The following is a 15,723-nucleotide window of genomic DNA, read 5'->3' as shown; positions in this document are numbered from 1 at the left end:
TTCCACATCTCTGTTGTGTTTGGGAGAAATTCTATCTGTACAATGTATTTGTCAGCAGCCTATCTTTTTGGCATTGATTGTTATAATACTTATTATTTCCTAGCACTTTGGTATGTGTGTGTGAAATGCTAGTTATTCTGCCCTGTTTCTCAGAATCTCAAGCTTGGAGTTTTACCATTGAATTTCCATAAAAGCTTTGCTTCCCTATATTTTCTTTGCCAAATGTTGGCTGCTGCTTGGAGCTGCTGCTCTCTCTCATCCTCTTTTTTAACATGTATACCCTGTGTCTTCATCCTAATTTCTGTTGCAATCTTTATGGAATTAGAATCATCTGCTTTGGCAAATACATGTTCTGTAGTCTGAAGCAATGGAAGGGGAATTTCAAAGGTTCTTAAGTGGGAAAGTACCTTTCTGCTTGGATCTCTGATCATTGATTGAAACACAAATAATCTGCCACTTACCTGTGAAGACCACAGAATCTCTCCACCAAGGAGTACTTCATTAGCAGGCACTGCTTTCATACCCATGTTCAGTATCACAGGTGTTACAAAGTATTTATAACTGAAATAATTTTGCATTTAAAGAGAGAGACAATGTTACACCACATATAGATAAAGGTTGGGTAGGGTGGAAGTAAAAGACTATAAGAGACACCGCAGAGTAGCAGAAAGTCCATGGGCTTGATTCCAAGGGGCCTGTGTTTGAATCCCAGCACTAGTTCCCACTTACAAGTAGAGTGGCTTTGAGTTACAACAAAGCACCTATCATGGATTTCATTGGGTCCCTTCCCCCCAAATTTGTATGTTGAAGTCCCCAGGACCTCAGAATATGACAGTAATTGGAGACAGACTCTTTACAGAGATAATTAAGTTAAAATGAGATCATTAGGGAGGGCTCTAATCTAATGTTAGTGGTGTCTTTGTCAGAAGAGGAAATTTGGACAAAGAGAAAAGGTGATGTAAAAACATAGGGAGAAGACGATCACCCACAAGCCAAGAAGAGAAGCCTGGAACAGATCCTTGCTTCACAGCCCTCAGGGACCAACCTTGCTGACACTTTGATCTTGGACTTCTAGACTACAGAACTGTAAGACAATATATTCCTGTTGTTTAAGTCACCCAGGCTCTGGTACTTTGTTACAGGAACCCTTAGTTTCCTGAGGAAGAGATGGGAATATTCCCAGTTGTTTAATAGAATTTTTATAAATTAAATACTAAGAACTTAATAATAATCGTATCTGTAACAATTTGTGATATGGTAGGTGCAGCATTCAATGCTTTACACATGTAAATGCATAGCATGGTGACTGCCACGTCAGAGGTATGTTATAGTAACTATTTTATTTTCTCTTATTTCCTTCAACGAGATGCTGAAGTGAATATATGCTGCAATGAAGAGGACATGTAAAGACATAGAAAGAAATAAAGAGTTATGTCATAAAAGAGAGAAGAAACTAACACATTGTAGAAGGCAGAAGGGAACCATATCACAGGCTCCCAACAACAGAGAATAACAGACTCAGAAGTAGTAAGGGACCGATCAGTGACTAGTGCCCATGGTGAATGGAGGAGAAAACGTTTTCTTGTGGACTACTTTGTAGGTGTACTTGGCCAGAACTGTCACATTGTGTCTAAGGTTTTGTTTCCATGTGATCCTATAGTTTGCATAATCTCGGTGCTATAATTGCTTTAATGATATTAATAATAAGAATGGAGAAAGGTTGTCATGAAGTCATATATAGTATTGCATTGACTGTTTTTTATTTCCTTTTTAGCTTTTGGAGTTACTGACATATTATTGCAGCAAAACATATGTAGGGTCAATTCATGCTGAATAGTTATTAGAAACCATGATAACAAAAGTCATTACACTGCAGTTCAGTTTTGACAGTAAAATTTCTGCAACATTATCACAAATCCTCATGCATTAGTGCAATGATCCTTACTATAGTTTCATATTAGAATCAAAAGATTGCTGTAGCATGCTTGATACACAAAGTCAAGCAAGCCAAATTCTTTTCTGCTTTTACAGATAACATTTTTGTTCTTTTTCTATGTACATCATGGAGATAGCAGCTTTGTTTTATATACTTTTCTCAATAACCTATGAGTACATTGAATATATTTCTTTAAAATGATAATTTTTCCTTGAAAGACCACACAATTCTGATTACCAGCACCAAAGGAAATAATTTGAAGATGATTTTATATCTCACACAACTTCACAAAATTTTAAAACTATATTATTCACTGCGTTATTATTTTTCCTTTTCTCTGTGTGTACTTTCTTTTTTAGGCAGTTATTTACTATTATTGAATAATACAAGATTTTTAAAAAAGATGTCTGTGTGTTTAGTATTACTTTGATAGGAAGCTTATCCTTCAGCTGACAAAAGGAAAAAGCAATTAATTCTTTTCTGTCCATAATATTTTTCCATAGTCACTTATTAACAAACACTTAAAGCGTCAGATTATACAGGTAAAATGTTTATATTTTTGAGGTAATGTTAATTTACTCACGTCCATTTCAAGAAAACAGAATAAACATAACTTGTTAACTAGTTAGTGCCTAGTAAATTAGTGAAGAACCTCAAAAAAACTTAGTAAACTATTTCCTTTGTAGGAAAATCAGGTTTATACAGGTATACACAGAATATGGATAAATAGAACACATTTTACTTTATACAAAATACGTTCTCTGGAAATAGGGTTATAAATAAAATTCTGTTTGTTGTGTCATAACTGTGGATATTTGGAATTGTTTTAAAATTGCTATGTGAAGATGCCAGATTCCACCAAATTAATATATTGAGTATTGTCATGACATGTGTTGACTTTAGTGTCATCTTCTCTAAATTTTGCAAAATTTTACAAATTTCTTCATCAAGGTTCTAATACCATATTCATGTTAGGGTTATTTCTAAGAAATCTTTGGCTGTTATAGCTACTGTGAATGGGATACTTTTATAAATATGTATGTTCTAACTGGTATAAGATTTGGATATAACTCTGACTAACCCATGTATCATAGGAAAGTCTATGTCTCATGCCTTCTTATTGATCTATCTATCTATCATATATATATATATCATATATATCATATCATATATATATACATATATATCACAAGATATATATGTGTATATACACACACGCATATATATATATATATGTGTGTATATATATATATATATATATATATATATATATATATATATATATATATAGGATTTTCTATTCTGTCAGCTTTACCAGGCCAATGAAGTGTTGGCCCATTGCTCTATTCCTTATAGCATCTGTGTACTTTTCTAACTGATTATCATAATGTCACTATTACCCTACACTTCTGTCCTCTCTCCCTATAAATCACTCCATATTCTCAAGTTGCATCAACTATTTAATACCTATTATATGCTAGAAGGTCTTTTATGTTAGCTGCACCAAGATTTGGTTCAAGAAGAATTGAACATATATTTATCGAAAGACAACATCAGTAGTTATACCTCTGGATGAAAAACATATAGTTTGTTAAGAACTATTCTAGGTGCTTTACATTTAAAATACCTATTTATGTTCCATAGGGTTGTTGAGGAAATTAAATAAAATTACATATAAAAGTTTGCAAAGTGCCTAGCATATGTGGTCTGACAATTAAGTTTGTGAACTTGTTGCAACGATGTTACTAATTTTTTTTATATCAGAGGGATTATTGATTATGAATCTGTACCAACTGGACAAGCAGTTAACCAAGTTTAATATTTGGAAGTTGAAAAGGCTGCATGAAAAGACGACCTGAACTTTTCACCAACAATTCATGGCTCTTGCATCACGACAATGCACCAGCTCACATAGCACTGTCTGTGAGGGAGTTTGCAGCCAGTAAACAAATAACTGTATTGGAACACCCTCCCTACTCACCTGATCTGACCCCCAATGATTTCTTTCCTTATCCGAAGATAAAAGAAATATTGAAAGGAAGACATTTTGATGACATTCAGGACTTCAAGGGTAACACAATGACAGCTCTGATGGCCATTCCAGAAAAAGAGTTCCAAAATTGCTTTGAAGGATGGAACAGGTGCTGGCATTGGTGCATAGCTTCTCAAGAGGAGTACTTCAAAGGTGACCATAGTGATATTCAGCAGTGAGATATCTAGCACTTTTTCTAGGATGAGTTCGTGAACTGAATTGTCGGACCTCGCATACTGTGTTTCTCCGAAAATAAGAACTGGTCTTACATTAATTTTTGCTTCAAAAGATGCATTAGGGCTTATTTTCAGGGGATGTCTTATTTTTTTTATGTACAACAATCTACATTTATTTACATACAATCATGTCATCTTCTTCTGGAACACTGTCATAACATACTAAATGAGTCTGTCTGGCTGACAATCTTAATGGGCTTATTTTGGGGGTAGGTCTTATTTTCGGGGAAACACAGTAAGTGCTTCATAAATGTTAACTATTACTACATATTTTTACAACAATCCTGCTAGGGAGACATTAACATTCCCATTTTTCAGAGGCTCAGAGGGATTAAATAAGTTGTTCATAGTTATTCCTCCCCACCTTCAATACAAATAAAATTCCGAGGAAAGAACAAATGACTTAAAGAAAACATTTAGTATATTAACATGCATTTTCCATATTAATATTTATGTTAATAAATGATTATAAGGTACAATACTGTCGATTAAGGGAAAGATGATTACAAGATCAGTTTTCTCTTTGTGTTTATGTCATTGTGATGCACATGTGTAGTTCAAAACTAAAAAAACTGATTTTACTAATACTCCCAAAGAACTGCAAATCAATCACAGTTGTAAGTCATGCATTAGACAAGCCTAAGTTGAAAATATACCTATCATAGGAGGTACATACAGTGAACATTTCACTTATTTTATTGTAATTTTTTAAATGGTTTTTGAATGACAAAAACTATTATTTCATTTCATAGCTCCAGTAAGCATTAAAAAAAGTCAAGGTTCTAAATCTGTATGGATTCCAAAGAACATAACCTATTTATTTGAAAATATTCTAAGTTTTTCTAGAATTTTGCAGTTAATATAAAGAACACTTTATTTACTTCTACTTGTTCATTATTAAAGTTATATTTAAGAAAAACTTCCTCAATGTATGATTTGTAACATGAAAATTTCTCCTATTCTATATGGAATAACATTTTCCAAGTTTTAATCCACTAAATACTAAGTCAATTAGTTATAAGTAGGATTCCTAAGAAAGGGTTCTAGGAGCAACAGGAAACTCAGGATTAATAGCGTTAACAGGTTTCTTAAAATGGGATTTCTCAAAATATTTATATGCAAATGTAGTTTAAGTCTTTACAAAGGAGATACAGTATGCAGGTACCATATCTATGTACATAAATCACATATATACTATATATGTACCTACTGCTATCTCTTTCTCTCTCTATATATAGATATACATATTAGGGTTTAACGTTAGCACTAGTGACATTTGGGGCTGGAAAACATTTTGCTGTGTGTGTGTGTGCGTGAGGGGCCTGTCCATTGTAGTATTTTTAGCAGCATTCCTGGCCTGTACCTATCGGATGCCAGAAAAACCCCTCCCTATCCCAACTTCACCCAGATGTGATAACCAAAAATGTCTCCAGGCATTGCTAGATATCCACATATCACCTAGGCAACAAAATGTCCCTTGATTGTGAGTCACTGATTTCATTATATATATAATTACATACATATGAAAATTAAATATAATATATATATTATATATTTAGCGAAACACTGATTTCATATATATATAATTATATATGTAATTATCTGTAATTTTTAATATATATGAAAATTATATATAACATTTATATATGTATTTACATATAAATATTTATATATAAGTATATACAATTTATATATATATACACAATTTATATATATATATATACAATTTATATATATATATATATATATATATATATATATATATATATATATACACACACACACACACATATATATATGAAAATTTTACCAGAATCCCTTTGATTTATCAGGGATCCCATCACACTGTATCAGTCTTTTCATTTTTTAAGGTGCTGTTAACATTAAAAAGCTGCTTCTTGCTGCTATGAAACCAACAAAAGATCATCTCAAAATTACATAAATGATACATAAGTCTACAATTCACACAAAACTGGTACTAGACTGAAGATTGTTTCATTTAAGCCAATTTGACCTTTCTAAACTATTACCCAGAAACAAACATTTAGTTTTTGGTGCTTCTCTCGTGAAGTTTGAACAACAGCAGGGAGATTCATTGGGATAAAACAATAGACCTGTCTAGTCTTGTCTCAGGAATAAAAAAAGTTCTTCAAAGATCTCTTGAGAGTTCTTCAGAGAAAGAGAATATTAGTAATTTAATGCAAGTTTATTTGTCTTTAAAGTGTGGTAACTCTGTTAGAACAAATACGCGTGCTCACATTCACACATACCTATGTCCTAAGAAAGGGAGGCAGATAAATATGAGAACTGAAACAATAAAATGCATAGTAGAAAGCATAGGTACTAAACTTACGGGCCTTGGGTTCAGAGAGGATTTTATGAATTTGACCTCAAAGTAAGGGAAGTAAAAGCAAAAATAAATGAACGGGACTATACCAAACTAAAAAGCTTCTGCAGAGCCAAAGAAACCATCAACAAAACAGAGGGGCAACCAACTAAATGGGAGAAGATAATGCAAACAATACCTTCAATAAGGGGCTAATATCCAAAATATATAAAGAACTCATATACCTCAGCAGCAGCAACAACAACAAATCCAATTAAAAAATGGGCAGAGGACCTGAACAGATACTTCTTCCAAGAAGACATACAAATGGCCAACAGATATATGAAGACACTCAGGGGCAGCCAGATGACTCACTTGGTTAGTGCGTGAGCTCTGAACAACAGAGTTGCCAGTTCAATTCCCACATGGGCTGGTGGGCTGCGCCCTCCACAACTAGATTGAAGGACAACAACTTGGAGCTGATGGGCCCTGGAGAAACACGCTGTTCCCCAATAATAATAAAAAAGAAAGAAAGAAAGAGAGAAAGAAAGAAAGAAAGAAAAAGAAAGAAAGACAGACAGAAGAGACAGACAGACAGAAAAGACACTCAACTTTACTAGCTATTAGGGAAATGCAAATCAAAACCACAATTAAATACCACCTCACACCTGTTAGAATGGCTATTATCAACAAGACAACTAATAAGAAGTTTCGGAGAGGCTGTGGAGAAAAAGGAACCCTCATACACACTGGTGCAAATGTAAATTGGTACAGCCACTATGGAAAACAGTATGGAGGTTACTCAAAAAATTAAGAATAGAATTACAATATGACCCAGAAATCCCTCTTCTGGGTATCTACACTAAAAACCTGAAAACATTTCTCTGTAAAGATATATGTACACCTATGTTCACTGCAGCATTATTCATGGTGGCCAAGACATGGAAACAACCAAAATGCCCTTCGATAGATGATTGGATAAAGAAGATGTGGTACATATATACAGTGGGATATTACTCAGCCATAAGAAAAGATGAAATACTGCAATTTGCAATAACATGGATGGATATTGAGATTATCATGCTGAGTGAAAAATCTGACAGAAAAACTTGAGAATCATACAACTTCATTCATATGTGGGATATAAAACTGAAGACAGCAAAGGAACAAGACAAACAAATAAAGAAACAAAAACTCATAGACACAGACAACAGTTTAATGGTTACCAGAGGGTAAGGGGGGAAGAGATATGGTAGAAGAGGGTAAAGGGGATCAAATATATGGTGATGGAAGGAGAACTGACTGGTTGGTGAACATATAATGCAATACGTATATACGTAGATTATGTATTTTAGAATTGTAAACTTCACACCTATGTAATTTTATTGACCATTGTGATGCCAATAAATTTGAATAAAAAAAAGAAACAAAAATTTATAGACACAGACAACAATTTAGTGGTTACTAGAGGGTAAGGGGGGAAGAGGTGATAGAAGAGGATAAAGGGGGTCAAATATATGGTGATGGAAGAATAATTGACTCTGGGTGGTGAACACACAATGCAATATATTGATGATGTATTATAGAATTGTACACTTGAAACACATATAATTTTACTAATCAATGTAACCCCGAAAAATTTAATTAAAAAAGAAAAGAGAGACAAAGATACTGACCGGGCCTTTAAGTAGCTGTTATAGGCAAAAACTACTTTAAAAATTATGGTTTTCCTAGCAAATAAATCAATTTCTATCTATACTTAAAAAAGCACACAAAAATCACCACTCAAAGCCTAATTTTATATATGCAAGATAACAAGCAATACAATAAAATACTTATAAATATGAGAACTAAAACAGTTTTCGCATTTCTTTAGGAAAATAGTTTTGTTTATTGCTAGAATTTACTTTGATTCCTCACCACATCAATATAAAGTATTAGAGGAAACTCGTATTTGAAACCTGAAAGAGGGAAGAGAAAACATGCTAGTGAAATCTATGGATGATACAATATTTTGGGGAGTTTACAATGGAAACTGTGTCCATTGAGACATAGGTGATGCAGATTAAATAGCAAAAATTCATGACTCTTTCCTTGGTGGGGTGAAGAGAGAATGCCATCAGGCTCTGATTCTAGGCTCTATTCCAGGAAAGAATCCCTTGGAATCAGAATCACAGACTACAGCGTTGAAGCTAAGATGACGTGGCATACAGTATCTTTGCCAGTACAATGGGTGATTAATAATTTTTTGAATAATTGAATAAATTAATAATTGATAGTGTTTGAATTCTGTGAGGCCCTGAAATGTCCCATAAAACCACAGAGTAGTTCACTGATTCCTGTCCCTACATAATTCCTTCACAAGCCCAGGTCACGTAAAGATGGCACTCCAATCTGAGCACGTTCATGGTAGTTACTCTGCATACTTCTAAGCTGTTGGTTCACTCAAACCTTTGAAAAATATCACAGCACATGATCATCTACAGTCTGTTGGAGAGAATATGTGAACGTAAATTAAGACATCTGCATCCTTGGCCAACTCTTCTTCTAGTTAAATGTATATGTGGTAAATCACTGAGCCACTCTTGTACAAGGGTCTTCATCTGTAAAATAATCTTTTAAACCTATGGATAAAATTTCTAAAAGCACTCCTTGTTCAAAAGTTTTACAGTTGCAAAACCTATCTATAATCCCCATGGAAATTAAATAACTCCTAATTAAATAGGTAATCCTTTCCCCACCAGAAAAATCATCATGGAAAATGTGGCTTTATTCAGTGAGATAAAATTACAAAACAATTAATGAATCAAAGTATCTGTTTGAGTTAGACACTACAGACATGATGTATAATTTATGTCATGTTTACATGCTTTACAAAACCTGCTATAACATGTATAGGATTGTTTAATAATGTTATAGTAGAGAGGTAGTGTCATGGTTATGAAATGGGTTGGATGTAAGAAAATCCTGAGTTTGATTCCCATCCCTCTACTTGGGTGACCTTGTGACACAGTCAGTCTCAGTTGCACATCTTATACTGGAGATCCTGCTGCTGATAATAATAATGAATAACAACAACAACAATAATAATAGAAACTATTCCAGGATTATTGAGGGACATTACAAAGATAATGTTTGCAAATTGCATGACACAGATACCTGGTCCACATAAGTGCTTGTTAAGCACTGATTGATTCTGTTATAATTTGTATTCCCTATTTTGCGAGCACTGAGAATTAGAGTAGGCAAACTTATGCTTTACAAGTGGTTGACAAAATAATTAAAGATATTTTAACAAGTTTTGGGAGAGATCTTGTTTTCAGCCAACGGAACACATCAACATTTGCATGCTTATTTAGCTTTACCTTTCTTTGTAGGACTGAAGAACTTGATATAGCTATTGAAACAAATACATGGTGATTTTATCAATATAATCATGGACTTTTAAAAAAGAAAATATGAAAAATAGATTTGAAAGTTTTTGATGAAAATATTTTCACACTGATGTATAACCTGTTTTCAGATATTGTTCCTTCAGTCTTCCTTAGTGTTATTTTAAATTTTGAGATCTGAGAAGTTTTAGACTGGGTTCTACTCTATCCTTACCCATGAACAAGGAAAAAGAATTCTACACAATCATTTTTGTTTGCTTCTGATTTTTAAAGGGGGAAACATCCATCATTGCAAATTTTAAAAGTGCATGAAAGTACCAAGAAACACATGCAAAAGGAGATAAGATTAATAATAACATCCTAACATTTGAGGCATCTGTATATAACATTGTGTTAAGGAAAGGAACATTATTATTTTTTATATTTAATTTGTTTTACTCTTCTGTTAAGCTTTCTTTGCTAGTCTTGGCCTAAAAAACAGGGAAGTATGAAAATGTTTTATTTATATAGAGAGAATAATACTCCCTAAGAAGCACAGTAATTAAAATATAATTATTTACCATGCCAAAGAGGAATGCATGTTCAAACACACTGAAATTATTCTAAAACAGGAAAAAATATACTCAAAAATTCCTAAAAGTGGGATTCATTTTATCTTATAAGGGAATTCAATAAGGGAATCAGGGGTTCAGTGGTGCTTTTGTTCACCTAAATGTAAACTGGTCAAAAGATGAAAACCTATATATACCATATGTGGGCAATGCTGCAATATCAAAGAAATGAACTAAAATATCAAAGGGTTTTCTCTGTTTTGATGGCCAAATTCCATCCTGTAAGCAGTGCATTAGACGCTAATGACATACGATTTCTCACTGACAGATTTAACAGCATCAATAAGGCCTCTCTGTCCATTGCAGCAAATTGATCCTACATGACACTGACAAGGGCAGCCTGCACTTAATGACCTCCATCGCTGAAGGATGGAAATGAAAAATGATTGGAAGTACAAATAAATCTTCGAAAGTTTCCCTGAAACAGGTGTGTTAAAAGTGATTCGTCTGAGGAAGCATCACAAACATAAACGCAATCTCCTAGCATGCCCCACTGTCTGTTGATACCAGGGTTATCACTCCTCAGATACTGAATCAAATTTGCTTTAAGTCCAAAAATGACATAAAGACAATTTTGCTCTTACTAGGCAAATACTATGTTAGAAATTTTTCTTAAAGGCCTGAATTTTTCACTATTTACACAGGTACCTAATAAATTTGTTATTTGCCACCAAATGATTCTATACAAACTGATAACAAGAATACATACAATTTATGTTTCTTCCCTCCTGGTTAGAAAAGGAAATACAGTATGCCATTGATTATGTTCTCCTCCTCAATTCTCAGCAACAAATAGAACATGTTTAACCTCGACAACAATGTCACAGGCATGATGTGATTGGACAAATGCTCCATTTGATACCCTTTCTTTGAATCCTGCACACTGGTTTGAGGAAAGTAAGATTTTGGTATATGGTTGACTTCTCAGTTCTTTCCCAAACATATTTATTTCTTGATCTACCTTGATCTTGCTACTACTTCAATACACATTTTTAAAAGAAAAATATACACTCTTTCTCTCAATGTATTTGAAAGCATTAACTTGTGTTAAGAGTAGATGGATGAGAAACGTAAGGGAGTTTATAAGCAGCATACCAGATGAATGCCATAGTTACTTACAGTTGCATAATATTCCTTTATTTTCGAAGTAACTATGGATGTATCTTTTTTACGCTTTGTCAATTTTCTTCTGAGGTAGATCTTATTTTACAGGTGACAAAACTGATGTTGGAAAGGGTAAATTACTTGCCAAGATCACTGAGCTAGTATTGGTAGAGCTTGCACTCAAATTGTGGCCTTCCATTTTCCCAATATTGCATAATAAGGAGGGATGAACATTGTACTGGAATTCTATACTACTCTATCATAGTATTAATACAGTAATATGGGTAATAGCAATAGGAGAAAGGATCCATTCTGAGGTAGACCTTATTTTACAGGTGACAAAGCCGTCTACTGGTTCTTATGTTTAGATAAATTGTTAAAAACTAACCATGCCTCTGTTTTTTGAAATTTAAATTCTAGAAGAAATAAAAATTCAAAGGAAAATAATTCTCTTTTCTATGAGTGTCTGGAGAAGAATATAGAGGAAGTAGGTACATCTTAACATTCTAGTAATGAAGCTTTCTCTTCCCTTTTTTCATTCTAGCATATTGTGTGTTTTACTTTTCCACTTTCATTATTGCAGAAGATTTTACAAAATATATTAGAATTCCCAGTGATTCCCAGCAACCAGAGGTTAACTATTTCTCCAAGTTTGTAATTAAGACCCATATTTAAAAAGAAACTAGAACCCAAAATTTGAAGCCCATATATCATGAGGAAGATTTAGAGGTATCTCATGGGAAGTTACCTATAGATACAATTGGAATTGAAGTCTATGATAAAATATGTGAATCTATGAACTACAAAAATTTGGTATTGCAGGTCATGATAGTTAAAAGCAAATTAGTATAAAATGGTGGATTGGAAACTAAGTTTTTTTCATTTTGCAAATATCCTTTCAAAATTAAATTTCAAAAGTTTGATAAAATATACAAAACTTTACAAAAACATGCCATAAAAGATGACCATCAAATTGAAGACTCCATGACTGACTACTTTTTATTTTTATAATATGTATTTCAAGTAAATCAGTATTTTTTGAAAAATAAGAAATACTTACCTGTTTCTTATCTCTAACTGAAGCATCAAGTGATAACTGTCTATCAAACAGGTTGAAATAATTGTCCTTTTCTGTTAAGAAAGTCATCTGTAATTTCTGATACTCTTGAGCTAAACGTAGATTTTCTTCTAGTGAATCGTCTTGTATTTTCTGGAAGATAAATGCATACATATATTTAATTAAAATCATTTTAATTGGTTTGAATTTTTACATTGTTTGAATTACCTAAAAGTATTATATTATATACTGTAGAAAAATAATGAAACTAAAAAGATGCTTCCCCTGACAATACGCTCCTTGGATTTAATAATTTTCTTTCTTAATGCAGGTTGTTTTTTTCCCCCCTAACATTGATTCATCAGAGTCTGTCTAACTTTTGTTCCCCCTCTTTTGCGGATTTCTTCTATAATATCTTAGGAATTACCCAGTCCTGGAAGGTTCCACTCAGTATTCCAGTGGCCTTCTTCCAGTTTCCCCACCCTTTTTCCTTTCTTCAAGCCCCAATGTTCAAATAAATAGAAGACATTTAGGACCTTAGAATCCTATTTCCAAAAGGTTCAGAGTGGTGGCACTCACAGAAGACACTCAAAACTGAGAGAAGGAAAGAGTAAAAGACATGGAGCAAGAAACTCAACATTTAGAAGCATCCAGAGAGAGTAATTATCTGTTATTAGTATACTTTAGTTATATTAAAGGTTAAATCTGCTTCTATGAACAGTTGAGAACTTTGTAACACCTTTCCATGACTAAATAAATATATGTCTAGTTCAGTACAAACCACTGAGAATATATAACTTTTGCAACATTACCCATTGGCAAATTGGGGGGTACCTGTCATTTTCAATTAGATGTATGAATTCAGTTTAATTGCTGATTCTTTTTATGTTTCTAGTACAGATATTTTCTGGCTTCTTCAAAAATATGGAATTTATCAACAGCCTTAAACACTGTCAAACCTGTTACTCTAGTAATTCCTCTTATGGGAATTTATTCTAAGCAAAAAGCTTTATTCATTATGACATTATTTATCGTAGGGAATACGTTTCAAAACATTTAAATGCAGATTAATTATGATGATGAAAATGATGATTAAATAACTAGACGTAAAAATAACCACTGTGAAGCAATTAAAAACATGATTGCCATTACATCAAACCTTCAGTATAAGTTGTTAAAATATGTATAGTGTCGTATGAGAATGTGCATAGAGGAAATGTAATACAGCAGAAAATTTCCTGTACAAATATTTATGTATTTACACATTTGAAGATTTATGAAGGTCAACAAACATATTTCTCATGAATGCCTTGTATCCATATTGATCCCTAATGATTAATACTATGTCATCGCTGTTCTTCAAAAAGCCAAAATGATGAACTGAGAACTGTTTTAAATGTCCTTGCCCTAATTCTGGCACAATAATTTAAAACTTTAGAAACTTCTATCTAGTAAACTTGCCTAAAATCACATAGAATTATCTTCCCATAGGAGGACAAAGTATCTATGGAAATTTTATTTGGTGGAAATACTTTTGAAAACCTGGTTATAATTCTCTTTGCTCTCTTAACACTAATATTAAAATCAAATCCTCAAGTGATTCTCTGGTAAATGTTTTGGAGGCAGAAGGAAGAATAATTCTGAGTTTTGTTTGTTTGATTTCATGTAAGCATAACTCTGATCCCTGCAATATTACATATCTCAATTATATTTCTTTCAAGCCCTAAATGGCTACTATAAATGCTGAATTTGAGAGGAGTGCTACAAAAGTGGTGGGGATTTGCATTAAATCTCTTTCATGGAACTTAATGGGGGATATATTTGGTACTTTATGCTTTGTTCACTATGTAATATGCAGTTTTATTTCAAAATAAATATACTTTTAATTTCTGTATTATACCAGTCCTTACTGTTTTATATACCACAATTGGCGTAAATACCAAGAAATTAAATTGTGTAGTTATATGAATGAATCTTCAAAACATTTATATCAGTCATGATATTTTACATTATCATTTCCTAATAATGAAAATATAGAAGGATTCGCCAATTCACTACTTATTCTTGAAAGTCAGTGACCTTCAGATGTGCAATGAAGTTTAAGTTTTTTAAGTTTTAAATAATGGTATTCTGCTGATACTGAATTTTTTTTTTTTTTATGTTTAACTGTGGTTCCACCTCATGACTCTGACTGCTTTAATTTTAACCAATAGTGTTATAGCACGCAAATGAAACAAGAGGGAATGATAATTATTGGTGAAAATATTTCCAGAAGTAATGCTACCAGTACTAGAGTTGAATATCTTATAAAAGATCAACAGCAGAAGATATTTAATAAAGGCACAAAAATTGGGGTTGGCAATATAACAAAAGGATAAGAAGAAACTAGTAAGAGAAGATGATGACTTTCATGTACTTTTAAATTCAAATCTAGCTGTCTTATCAGTAGAATCTTTCTACTTAAGTCTTGGCTAAATGTGAACTTGAAAAAAAGTTGTTTCTAAAACCATTAAGGAAAAGTTTATTGTAATCTCTATAAGTTAAAATAACTGCACTCTCAGTGTTTGCAATATTATTTAATTCCTTCACTTATTTATTCATTTTCATTCCGTTATTCAGAACTTTTTATTGAGTGACAAGCTCTGAGAGATAATGGTGAACCTTAAGAATTTGTGGTCTTCTGGGAAACATGTTTTAAAAAATCCCACAAATATATAATTAGAAAGTAGAATTCTGAATATTTTGCAATTGTTTGTTTTCCATATGTATTAAATTCACTCAAAGGTCTATATAAATATAATACTTTCTCAAAGCCAGATTTATTGGTATTTATTCAATTGCCATTATTAATGACTATCAAGATGATGAAACATTGGAAATTAGACTTGATAAAGAGATGTGGTCAGTATCTGTTAATAGTTTCCATGTTATCTAGAAGTTAGTAAAAAAAATACTTAGCTTGATGATGGTTTATTCTCTAATAGCCTAAATTATTTGTTAAGCTTTCATGTTTGGGGGATATTACAGCT

General features: G+C 32.6%; 1 protein-coding gene across 1 annotated transcript in view; it reads right to left on the bottom strand.

The window, feature by feature from the left end:
* The window catches only part of CCDC178 (coiled-coil domain containing 178), a 327,539-nt gene that overhangs the window by 100,725 nt on the left and 211,091 nt on the right, over positions 1–15,723 (bottom strand). Inside the window, exon 19 of the mRNA XM_074339729.1 lies at positions 12,698–12,847. Within this exon, the coding sequence (XP_074195830.1) occupies positions 12,698–12,847 (150 nt within the window). The remainder of the gene's footprint in view (positions 1–12,697; positions 12,848–15,723) is intronic.

The sequence above is a fragment of the Rhinolophus sinicus genome, linkage group LG09, assembly GCF_036562045.2.
Source record: "Rhinolophus sinicus isolate RSC01 linkage group LG09, ASM3656204v1, whole genome shotgun sequence".
Classification (NCBI taxonomy): Eukaryota; Metazoa; Chordata; class Mammalia; order Chiroptera; family Rhinolophidae; genus Rhinolophus; species Rhinolophus sinicus.
The sequence above is the reverse complement of the archived record's forward strand: the minus strand, read 5'-3'. Positions and strand labels throughout refer to the sequence as shown.